This window comes from Bombina bombina, chromosome 2 (genome assembly GCF_027579735.1).
Source record: "Bombina bombina isolate aBomBom1 chromosome 2, aBomBom1.pri, whole genome shotgun sequence".
NCBI classification, from domain to species: Eukaryota; Metazoa; Chordata; class Amphibia; order Anura; family Bombinatoridae; genus Bombina; species Bombina bombina.
Window position 1 is genome coordinate 831,217,832 of NC_069500.1, and position 12,933 is coordinate 831,230,764.

General features: G+C 41.1%; 1 protein-coding gene across 2 annotated transcripts in view; it reads left to right on the forward strand.

Moving 5' to 3' along the window:
• TJP3 (tight junction protein 3) overlaps positions 1-12,933 on the forward strand; it is a 111,919-nt gene that overhangs the window by 68,808 nt on the left and 30,178 nt on the right. For both annotated transcript variants that reach the window (XM_053703130.1, XM_053703129.1), the window contains exons 9-11: positions 2,161-2,252; positions 10,166-10,256; positions 10,386-10,542. In XM_053703130.1, coding sequence (XP_053559105.1) covers positions 2,161-2,252; positions 10,166-10,256; positions 10,386-10,542 — 340 coding nt within the window. The remainder of the gene's footprint in view (positions 1-2,160; positions 2,253-10,165; positions 10,257-10,385; positions 10,543-12,933) is intronic.

The following is a 12,933-nucleotide window of genomic DNA, read 5'->3' on the forward strand; positions in this document are numbered from 1 at the left end:
AGCTGTAATGTGACAAATTTTTTGATCCAAAAGGATTCTCTTCTCCTAAGAGTTATAAAAGCATCCTTATTAGATCTAGATATCATCTCTATGGGTGTTATCCTCATGGGGTCTTTGAGTGTCTTATGGAGATTCAGACAGTGTCTTGAGACACTGTGAGATTTAGATATTTTTTTGATGTTATAGGAGTGTTCACCCCATCTTTTTCTGACCCTGCGGCAAGTCCACATATTGCACCCCACATTTGCAGCTAAGCAAATATATTACAAAAGATGTTTCACATGTCATACGATTCTGAATCACAAATGATTCTCCTGTAACAAAAGATGTGAACGATGATACTCGGTGTGATATGAAGCTGCACATACCACAACGTTTTCTAAAACATTTTGATACCATAGGCTTCTGTTTATTAATGTCCCATGGAATGCCTGGGGATAAATTATTGTTGGTATATTTGTCCCTGACAATTTTACTCGGCGCTAAAGCTGTTTTTAAGGTTGGTGCCCTCCTATAAACTACCTTGGGTTTATCACCCAAAAGTTGCTTGAGGGTAGGATCATTGGTAAGGATAGACCAGTGTTTCTTGAGAATTTTATTTACTGCAAGGTGGTTAGAATTATATCTGGTAATGAAGAGGGGGGATTAGTATCCTTGAAAACAGTTTGGTTTTTAGCTTCGTTAATGAAATAATTCGACCTATCTTCTTTCCTGACCCTATCCATCTCCCTGGATATCAAGTCTGGTGGATAGCCTTTTTCAAGAAATCTCTCGCCAATAATTTTGGCCTGTGTGTCATAATCATCAATAGATGAACAATTTCTCCTAATCCGTCTAAATTGTCCGTAAGGGACATTCATTTCCCAACATTTATAGTGGTTGCTCTCAAAGTGAAGAAAACTGTTGCAGTCAACTGTCTTGAAAAAGGTTTTTGATGATACTTTTCCATTTGGAGATCTACCAAGGACTAAATCAAGAAATTCAATTTGTTCCTTTTGAATATTATATGTGAAAGATATCCCGAAGTTGTTGTTATTCAAATGTGTGACAAAGTTAAGGATATTTTCCTCAGTGCCTTTAAAGATGAAAAGGAGATCATCAATATAGCGGCCATAGAACACCAGGTTCGCTCCAAACTGTGAGTTGTAAATATACAGATGTTCAAAGCTACCCATATAAAGGTTAGCAAAGCTTGGAGCGAACCTGGAGCGAACCTGGTTGATAGGCTATAGGAGGCGCCCCCTAAGGGTAGTAATACACATTGGTGTGTATTACACCCTCATTTTTTCATCTAATAATAAAATATAACTAACGAAAAGAAGGGGGATTCGGGGGAGGGATAAACGATAAAACTCACAACAATACATTGAATTGTCACTCTATGCAAAATATATGCAAATGCATCTATTTCCCCACTACACATTTTGGTGATTAACCTTCTACCAATAGATGGAGCTGTGTTACACATGTCAAGGAACCTTCAACCAATAGATGGCGCTATGGCATGTTACACAATGTCCATGTATGTGATTGGGGAACGGTTACAATTTTATTTTTTACAAACTGGTTCTTAAACAGCTCTTGTTTATTTTATAGAGTTTAAAACATTTTTTTTTCTTTGTAATTTTAGTTAATACATTTGCTTTATGTTTAAAAGTTAACATCTTGATGCTCTAAATATAAACATTAAAATGTTAAGTGCTTGTTTGCTATTTAGAACCAGCAACACAGTATCATTGAATATATGGGTTATTAAGTATTTTTTTTTCTTTTTGCTTTGCCCGCGTCTTGCATATTACCAACAACGATTGAACATAATTTTACTGTACAACATGTATGTTGCATTCATTTTGGGTGACTGCCCATCCCCCTCGACATTTTAGCCACACAAGTGATTGTACATTTTTTGGGGGGATTGAATGGTACAGACATGGACCCTTTGACAGTTGGAAACATATTTGTACCTTATTTACCACTAAATGGTACATATTAGTTCCTTAAGGTGTAATTATGATCCATTGAGGATACAACCACAGCAGTTGTACCCTAAGTGTTCACAAACGGACCCCAACCGTACCCTTTTTTCTGACTTTAATTTAAAACCTCCTTATACAATAATTTCTTTATTTTACACCTGTCATTCATTTTCCCTTTTCTCAGAGAGAGACCAAGGTTGAACGGGACTTCGGATTTGTGGACAGCTGAGCCAGAGCTAAATGATACATCTCACGTGTTTCCCCCCTCACCAACAGGTTGCACCCATCTTCTATTCTCTTTAAAAAAACATTTTACTTATGCACTTGCTCTATTCCAACTAAAATAGAATATTTCAAATTGTATTGCTCTGCCTTTTTCTTTCTAATGACACGATGAGTCCACAGATTATCTAAATACTATTGGGAATTTCACTCCTGCCCAGCAGGAGGCGGCAAAGAGCACCACAGCAAAACTGTTAAATATCACCTCCCTTCCCTCCAACCCCAGTCATTCTCTTTGTCTACGTTAGAGCAAGGAAGTGGTAAAGTTTAGGAGTTAGAAAGAAGATTCTTCAATCAAGAGTTTATTATTTTTTAGCAATACAAGATTGTACTGCTTTGTCCTAGGGTGTAGTCGTAGTCCATATCAGTCTCTTCAGTAGAGAAGTGGTGGCTTTCAAGCAATGGGAACTTGTGGGGTACAATCCTCACTGTGCCTCCCATGTATTTAATGCTGCCCTAATCGTGCAAGCCTGAGTAAGATTACTCAGTCTTTGTTTTTATCCACAGGTCCATGTGAGGGAACTGACCTTCTCAAACCTAGTGAGCTGCTGTGCTGCCTGGCATAAGTCTAAAGGTAAGTGCTAACTTTAATTTTTCTGGGACACATTGCAGAAAATAAAGGATGGCACTTTACATTATAATGGTGGGACAAGAGACATTCACCTATGTTTGGAGGATAATTTTATTGGCAGCAATAGCAGGCACTGGGGACGAGGAGAGATGGCTCAGAGGTGGTGTTTTGATTATTACTTTACTCCCTGAGGCTAGGGTGATTCTTTTAGCCGATCGGGAGGTTAACGCTATAACTCCCATGATGGGCGGGGCTAGCTGAGACGGCTTTTTCTGTTGTGCGCCTTTTCCCCCCTTCACTTCCTGTGTTAGGGAGCGGAGCTTGCTGCGTCAGTCATTAGCTGTATAACGGTTACTGGTCTTCACTTCAGAGAGAATAGCAGTTGAGTCCGGATTTTCTAGCAGGATAGTCGCTCCGTTTTCAGTCAGGCAGGTAAGCACCTCAGCTAAGCTGAGGTGTAGAGGTTGTCCAGAGTGATTTTTGTGCTACTTTATAATTTTACTGAAGAAAAATAAAGCTGTTTCGTTTTAAAAATTAAAGGGACAGTAACGTTTTTTTTTTGTGGGATATTTTCTAAATAAAATATCAGTTTGTTTATTTATCCTGTTTATTAGTGAATAAAGATGGACCAAGAGGCCTTTACATTTCAGGGATAGACTTTTTCCTGAGCCAACATTGTCTAAGGCGGATGCTGTTCAGGAGTCTTCTGACAATGTTCAAGATATGCTGCAGCTTTCTCCTCAAGCGTCCCAAAACTTAGAGTCCATACAGCCAGTGCCCTGCGCTTCCTCTATTACTCCACCTGGAGTTACCTTGCAAGACATCGCTTCTCTAATGTCCTCAACGGTATCTGATGCATTGTCTGCTCTTCCCATGCTGCAGGGAAAGCGCAAGAGGAAATGTAAACAATCAGTGAATAAGGTTGCTTACACAGTAGTGGCTATTCCGAATGTCCCTTCCCAGAAATCTGAGGAAGAGGATACTTCGGTAGCATCCGAGGGTGAAATCTCAGACTCACAGTGTAATTCCTTTGGCTGATACTGAAGTTGTTTCTTTCAGGTTTAAGCTCGAACACCTCAGTTTGTTACTTAAGGAGGTTTTAGCTACCCTGTACGACTCCAACACTACTGTCGTAGTCAATCTAAAGAAGTCTAGTAAACCAAACAAGTATTTTGATATTCCTTCCATGGTGGAGGTTTTTCCTGTACCAGATCGAGCTACAGAGATTATTGCTAGGGAATGGGAGAGACTGGGTATCCTTTTTTCTCCATCCCCTATATTTAAGAAGATGTTTCCTATAGCAGACTCTATCAAGGAGTCTTGGCAGACGGTACCCAAGGTGGAAGGAGCAATTTCCACGCTAGCTAAGAAGACCACTATTCCCATATAAGATAGTTGTTACTTTAAAGATCCTATGGACAAGAAATTAGAGGGGTTACTCAAGAAAATGTATGTACACCAGGGTTTACAATGGCAACCTGCGGTGTGTATTGCTACTGTCACTAGTGCAGCGGCATACTGGATTGATGTGTTGTCTGATTCTATTCGGACAGACACTCCCCTCGAAGAGAGCCAGGATAGAATTAAGGCCCTAAAGTTGGCCAATTATTTTATTACAAATGCCTCCCTGCAGGTTATTAAACTAGGAGCAAAACTTTCTGGTTTTGCCTTATTGGCTCACAGAGCCTTATGGTTGAAGTCCTGGTCTGCGGATGTGACATCTAAGTCTAAGCTTTTGGTGATCCCTTACAAGGGAAAGACCTTGTTTGGGCCGGGTCTGGCTGAGATAATTTCCGACATTACGGGAGGAAAAGGTAATTTCCTCCCTCAGGATAAGAGAAATAAGCAGAAGGGACGTCGAGGTAATTTTTGTTCCTTTCGAAACTTCAAGGGCAAGCCTTCCTCTCCCTCTACAAAACAGGAACAGTCCGAGCCTTCCTGGAGATCCAACCAGTCATGAAACAATGGAAAGCAAGCTAAGAAACCTGCCAATGACTCAAAGTCAGTATGAAGGGTCTGCCCCCGATCCGGGACCGGATCTTGTGGGGGGAAGACTATCTTTTTTCGCTCAGTCCTGGTTTCAGGATCCCTGGGCGGTGGACATCGTGTCCCAGGGATACAAACTAGAGTTCAAAACTGTTCCTCCCAGGGGCAGGTTTCTTCTCTCAAGATTATCTGTAGACCAGATAAAAAGAGAGGCGTTCTTACACTGTGTTCAAGATCTTTCCGACCTGGGAGTGATAGTTCCTGTTCCAATACAGGATCAGGGTCTAGGATTTTACTCCAATCTGTTCATGGTTCCCAAAAAAGAGGGAACGTTCAGACCAATTTTAGATCTCAAAAGTCTAAACAAATTCCTCAGAGTACCGTCCTTCAAGATGGAAACTATTTGTTCCATTCTTCCCTTGGTTCAAGAGGGTCAATTTATGACAACGGTAGATTTAAAGGACGCGTACCTGCATGTTCCCATCCACAGGGACCATCACAAGTTTGAGGTTTGCATTTCTAGACAAACACTTCCAGTTTTTGGCTCTTCAATTCGGCCTTGCCACAGCTCCCAGAATTTTCTCAAAGGTTCTGGGATCCATGTTGGCGGTGCTCCGATTGCGGGGCATTGCAGTGGTACCGTATCTGGACGACATTCTTGTTCAGGCGCCATCCTTTCATCAAGCAAGATCCCTCACAAAAATGTTATCCTTCCTGTGATCTCACGGATCGAAGATGAATTTGGAAAAGAGTTCCTTAGTTCCAACTACAAGGATAGTTTTCAAAGATTTTGAATTCCTGTCTAGCGCTTCAGTCCTCTCCTCGGCCATCAGTGGCTCAATGCATGGAGGTAATCGGCCTGATGGTAGCAGCCATGGACATCATCCTGTTTGCCCATTTCCACCTCAGGCCTCTGCAGTTGTGCATGCTCAGGCTGTGGAACGGAGATTATGTGGATCTGTCTCCACAAGTACATCTGGAGCAGGAGACAAGGGATTCTCTCCTTTGGTGGTTGTCTCAGGAACATCTCTCCCAGGGAACCTGCTTTGTGCAGACCCACCTAGGTGATTGTGACAACAGACACCAGCCTACTGGGATGGGGAGCAGTCTGGGGCTCTCTAAAGGCTCAGGGGACATGGACTTGGTTGGAGTCTGTTTTACCCATAAACATTCTGGAGCTGAGAGCAATCTTCAATGCTCTTCTGGTCTGGCCTCAGTTAGCTTTGACCCGGTTTATCAGGTTCCAGTCAGACAACATAACTTCAAAGGCTTACATCAACCATCAGGGGGCAACTCGGAGTTCCTTGGCCATGGCAGAGGTAGCCAAGGTAATTCAGTGGGCGGAGTCCCACAACTGCTGCCTGTTGGCGATCCATATCCCAGGAGTGGACAACTGGGAGGCGGATTTTCTGAGCAGACAGACCTTTCACCCGGGGGAATGGGAACTCCATCCGGAAGTGTTTTCCAGCTTGATTCTTAAATGGGGACAGCCGGAGCTGGATCTCTTGGCATCTCGGCAGAATGCCAAGTTTCCTGAGTACGGGTCGAGGTCAAGGGATCTGGTGGTACCTTGGAATTTCAGTCTTGCATACCTATTTCCTCTGTTCGCTCTCCTCCCTCAAGTCATTGCTCGAATCAAACAGGAGAGGGTGTCTGTGATCCTCATCTGATATGCAGACCTGTTGGAGATGTCGTCTCGTCCACCTTGGAGACTTCCATTGAGGAAGGACCTTCTACTTCAGGGTCCCTTCTTTCATCCAAACCTAGTTTCTCTAAAGCTGACTGCTTGGAGATTGAATGCTTAATTTTATCTAAGCGTGGATTTTCAGAATCGGTCATTGAGACTATGATTCAGGCGCGTAAGCCTGTGACTAGAAAGTTTTACCATAAGATATGGTGTAAATATCTGCATTGGTGTGAATCCAAAGGCTACTCTTGGAGTAGAGTTCAGATTCCTAGAATTTTGGCTTTTCTCCAAGAGGGTTTGGAGAAGGGTTTATCAACATGCTCCCTAAAGGGTCAAATATCTGCCTTGTCTATTTTGTTACATAAACGTCTGGCGGATGTACCAGAAGTGCAATCATTCTGTCAGGCCTTGGTCAGAATCAGGCCTGTGTTTAAGCCGGTTACTCCTCCCTGGAGTCTTAATCTAGTTCTTAAAGTTCTTCAACAGGCTCCGTTTGAGCCTATGCATTCCTTAGATATTAAGTTATTATCTTGGAAGGTTTTGTTTCTGGTTGCTATTTCATCTGCTTGTAGAGTTTCAGAGCTCTCTGCATTACAGTATGAGTCTCCTTATCTTATTTTTCATTTGGATAAGGTAGTTTTGTGTACTAAGTTAGGGTTTCTCACTAAGATGGTTTCAGATTGGAACATTAATCAGGAGATTGTTGTTCCTTCCTTGTGTCCTAACCCTTCTTCTCAGAAGGAATGTCTGCTGCACAATCTGGATGTGGTGCGTACATTGAAATTCTATTTACAGGCGACTAAGGATTTTCCTCAGTCTTCTGCTCTGTTTGTAGTTTTCTCTGGAAAACGTAAGGGGAAGAAAGCTACGGCTACTTCTCTTTGTGGCTGAAGAGTATCATTTGCTTGGCCTATGAAACTGCTGGACAGCAGCCTCCTGAGAGAGTTACTGCTCATTCTACGAGGGCTGTTTCCTCTTCCTGGGCATCAGGGCCGCCACTAGAAATTTTGGGGCCCCTGACTTAACCATTGATCAGGCCCCCCCCTCCTTTGACATGTGCAATTTCTGACCAAGTGACTAAAACGTATATGCACCTTATTCTTAAGTGTCTATTTAAACTTGGAAATGTTGTAAAGGTAATAACATACACAAAAACAGACCCACTCATACACTGAAACACACACTCACACATAAGGATTCACATATAGACACCCAAACAGACACTCAGCACTTGTATACATTGACCTGACAAGTAATCAGTTTTGTATAAAAAGGAGATTTAGAAAACAAAATATGGAGTTCTGATTATCTTTTTGTAAAGGAAGATGCCAACTAAATGATGACAACAGCATGCAGTGGCTGAAAGGAAGGGCCCTGAACTGCCTAAGAATAATTTAAAGATTAAATGGTGGATTGGTGACTTCCGGAATAGGTCTCATTAGTCTCAAAGTCTGTAGAAAGATGTGAATAACCAGTAGTAAGGTCAAAATGTCATAAAAAGGAACAGACAATGGACACACACACAAACTTGCACATACACCCAAGGAAACACCGACAGAGACAGCCTCAGAAAACACACAAAGAAAACACACAAAGACATACACACACAGAGAGAGACACCGACAGAAAACACACAAAGACATACATACACACACCCTCACTGAGACATCCACAGAAAACACACAAATACATACACACACCCTCACAGAGACACCCACAGAAAACACACACCCTCACAGAGACATCCACGGAAAACACAGACATACACACACACCCTCACAGAGACATCCACAGAAAACACAGACATACACACCCACTCTCACAGAGGCATCCAGAGAAAATGCACAAAGACAAACATACACACACCCTTACAGAGACACTCATAGAAAAAGCTCAAAGACATATGCACACACCCTCACAGACATCCACAGAAAATGCACAAAGACATACACACCCACCCTCACAGAGAGACCCACAGAAAAAAAAATACATACACACTCATAGACACACAAACCAAAACACAAAGACAAAAACACAGACACCCAGAGAAACACTCACAGGAGGAAACATTTATGCACCTTGTATCCCCTAAATCAACAGTGTGTGACATGCATGCTAATAAAAATTGCAGAAATTAAGAGATCGCTTTTTAAAGAATCATATTTGTAAATGTGCAAACAAAAATAATTCTGTGAATTCAAAATTGACTCAGGCACACACTGTACAAACAAAGTGCCAAGTCTGTCTCACACTGTGCATAGTGGTTTAGTGCACACTCAGAAATCCTCTCAAATGCTAATACTTTACTCCTTGTAATAACATTTCCCATGCTCAATTAGCACTCTGCTGTAGTACCCACTGGTGGCTGCTTTTTTTTTTTTTTTTTAAGTTCTTGCCTCATGGGCCCCCCCTGGCCCATTGGGCCCCTGACAGGAGTCACCCCTGTCACCCCCTGATGGCGGCCCTGCTGGGCATTCAAAAATGAAGTTTCTGTGGAACAGATTTGCAAGGCTGCAACTTGGTCCTCTCTTCACACTTTTTCTAAATTCTATAAATTTGATACCTTTGCCTTGGCTGAGGCTTCTTTTAGGAGAAAGGTTCTTCAAGCAGTGGTGCCTTCGGTTTAGGTTCCCTGTCTTGTTCCTCCCGTATCATCTGTGTCTTCTAGCTTGGGTATTGATTCCCAATAGTAATTAGATGATCCGTGGAATCATCGTGTTATTAGAAAGAAAACAAAATTTATGCTTACCTGATAAATTTATTTCTTGACACGTTGAGTCCTTGGCCCGCCCTGTTTTTTTTAAGACAGGTTCTTGTCATACTATAAACCTCAGACACCTCTGCACCTTGTTGCTTCCTTTCTCTCCTTTTACTTCGGTCGAATGACTGGGGTTGGAGGGAAGGGAGGTGATATTTAACAGCTTTGCTGTGATGCTCTTTGCCGCCTCCTGCTGGGCAGGAGTGATATTCCCAATAGTAATTAGATGATCCGTGGACTCATCGTGTCAAGAAAGAAATACATTTATCAAGTAAGCATAAATTTTGTTTTTTATGGATGTTCCTGGGTACAATAAACCAACTTTTTTTTATGTGAGAGTTGTTTTTATCAGCCAATAAGCAATATATACCGAAGTATTAACCGCATGTTAGTTGTACAAAAGCATGTACTTCATGTTAGTTTCAGTCTCTGATTAAACGGGCATAAAACCCAACATTTTTCTTTTATGATTCAGATAGAACATACATTTTAAACCACTTTCTAATTAACTTCTATTATAAAATGTGCATCATTCTCTTGCTATCCTTTATTGAAGGAGCAGCAATGGACTACTGGGAGTTAGCTAAAAGCCAATGGTAACCAATCCACAACATCTGTGTTTACCTAGGTATATTTTTTCAACAAGGGATACAAAAAGAACAAAAACTAATTAGATAGAAATAAATTGGAAGGTTATTTAAAATTGCATTCTCTATCTGAATTATAAAAAAAATTGGGTTTCATGTCCTCTTAACCTTTTTGGTCATGAAAAAAATATCTTAACATATTTAACTACTACTCGTTCACATACAAGACGGAGAACAAATTAAGTACAATGTCCCTTTAACTTAGTGTACACTTATAGCCTCTATATAAAGGCTCTAACGTCTTATTTACTGTCTTAGAAGTGGCCGTAGAGACTCCCCAGCTCATATCCGATTACCAAGAGGAGCCCGAGATTTTGAACAGGAGGGAGAGAGATGACCTGCGAGCAGGGTACCACATTTTATACTATACAGTATTTCAGCCCTTTTTCTTATAATCTGATATCTTTATCCTAACCTATTTACCATTCGTTCTGGTTGCCACTCTTATTTTATCCTTCTTTCAATTTGTCATCACCAGATACAGCCCTGATGCCCACCTTGTCCAGTTTATGAAGGAAAAAAGTATTGGACTGCGCCTTGCGGGGGGCAATGATGTGGGAATATTTGTTGCTGCTGTGCAGGATGGGAGCCCTGCAGCAAAAGAGGGCATGAAAGAGGGAGACCAAATCCTGCAGGTGATTCCAGATATTGTACAAAAACTAATTGTGTTTGTATTATGACCTATTTAAACACAAACACAAACATAAATGTATGAATAGTAAAATAACATAATTTATGTAAGAACTTACCTGATAAATTCATTTCTTTCATATTAGCAAGAGTCCATGAGCTAGTGACGTATGGGATATACATTCCTACCAGGAGGGGCAAAGTTACCCAAACCTTAAAATGCCTATAAATACACCCCTCACCACACCCACAATTCAGTTTAACGAATAGCCAAGAAGTGGGGTGATAAGAAAAAAGTGCAAAAGCATATAAAATAAGGAATTGGAATAATTGTGCTTTATACAAAAAAATCATAACCACCACAAAAAAAGGGCGGGCCTCATGGACTCTTGCTAATATAAAAGAAATGAATTTATCAGGTAAGTTCTTACATAAATTATGTTTTCTTTCATGTAATTAGCAAGAGTCCATGAGCTAGTGACGTATGGGATAATGACTACCCAAGATGTGGATCTTTCCACGCAAGAGTCACTAGAGAGGGAGGGATAAAATAAAGACAGCCAATTCCTGCTGAAAATAATCCACACCCAATATAAAGTTTAATGAAAAACATAAGCAGAAGATTCAAACTGAAACTGCTGCCTGAAGTACTTTTCTACCAAAAACTGCTTCAGAAGAAGAAAATACAACAAAATGGTAGAATTTGGTAAAAGTATGCAAAGAGGACCAAGTTGCCGCTTTGCAAATTTGATCAACCGAAGCTTCATTCCTAAACGCCCAGGAAGTAGAAACTGACCTAGTAGAATGAGCTGTAATCCTATGAGGCGGAGTCTTACCCGACTCAACATAGGCAAGATGAATTAAAGATTTCAACCAAGATGCCAAAGAAATGGCAGAAGTTTTCTGGCCTTTCTAAAACCGGAAAGATAACAAATAAACTAGAAGTCTTTCGGAAAGACTTAGTAGCTTCAACATAATATTTCAAAGCTCTAATAACATCCAAAGAATGCAACGATTTCTCCTTAGAATTCTTAGGATTAGGACATAATGAAGGAACCACAATGTCTCTACTAATGTTGTTGGAATTCACAACTTAGGTAAAAATTCAAAAGAAGTTCGCAACACCGCCTTATCCTGATGAAAAATCAGAAAAGGAGACTCACAAGAAAGAGCAGATAATTCAGAAACTCTTCTGGCAGAAGAGATGGCCAAAAGGAACAAAACTTTCCTAGAAAGTAATTTAATATCCAATGAATGCATAGGTTCAAATGGAGGAGCTAGAAGAGCCCCCAGAACCAAATTCAAACTCCAAGGAGGAGAAATTGACTTAATGACAGGCTTTATACGAACCAAAGCTTGTACAAAACAATGAATATCAGGAAGAATAGCAATCTTTCTGTGAAAAAGAACAGAAAGAGCAGAGATTTGACCTTTCAAGGAACTTGCGGACAAACCCTTATCTAAACCATCCTGAAGAAACTGTAATATTCTCGGTATTCTAAAAGAATGCCAAGAAAAATGATGAGAAAGACACCAAGAAATACAAGTCTTCCAGACTCTATAATATATCTCTCTGGATACAGATTTACGAGCCTGTAACATAGTATTAATCACAGAGTCAAAGAAACCTCTTTGACCAAGAATCAAGCGTTCAATCTCCATACCTTTAAATTTAAGGATTTCAGATCCTGATGGAAAAAAGGACCTTGAGACAAAAGGTCTGGTCTTAACGGAAGAGTCCACGGTTGGCAAGAGGCCATCCGGACAAGATCCGCATACCAAAACCTGTGAGGCCATGCTGGAGCTACCAGCAGAACAAACGAGCATTCCTTCAGAATCTTGGAGATTACTCTTGGAAGAAGAACTAGAGGCGGAAAGATATAGACAGGATGATACTTCCAAGGAAGAGATAATGCATCCACTGCCTCCGCCTGAGGATCCCGGGATCTAGACAGATACCTGGGAAGTTTCTTGTTTAGATGAGAAGCCATCAGATCTATTTCTGGAAGTTCCCACATTGAACAATCTGAAGAAATACCTCTGGGTGAAGAGACCATTCGCCCGGATGCAACGTTTGGCGACTGAGATAATCCGCTTTCCAATTGTCCATACCTGGGATATGAACCGCAGAGATTAGACAGGAGCTGGATTCCGCCCAAACCAAAATTCGAGATACTTCTTTCATAGCCAGAGGACTGTGAGTCCCTCCTTGATGATTGATGTATGCCACAGTTGTGACATTGTCTATCTGAAAACAAATGAACAACTCTCTCTTCAGAAGAGGCCAAGACTGAAGAGCTCTGAAAATTGCACGGAGTTCCAAAATATTGATCGGAAATCTCACCTCCTGAGATTCCCAAACCCCTTGTGCCGTCAGATACCCCCACACAGCTCCC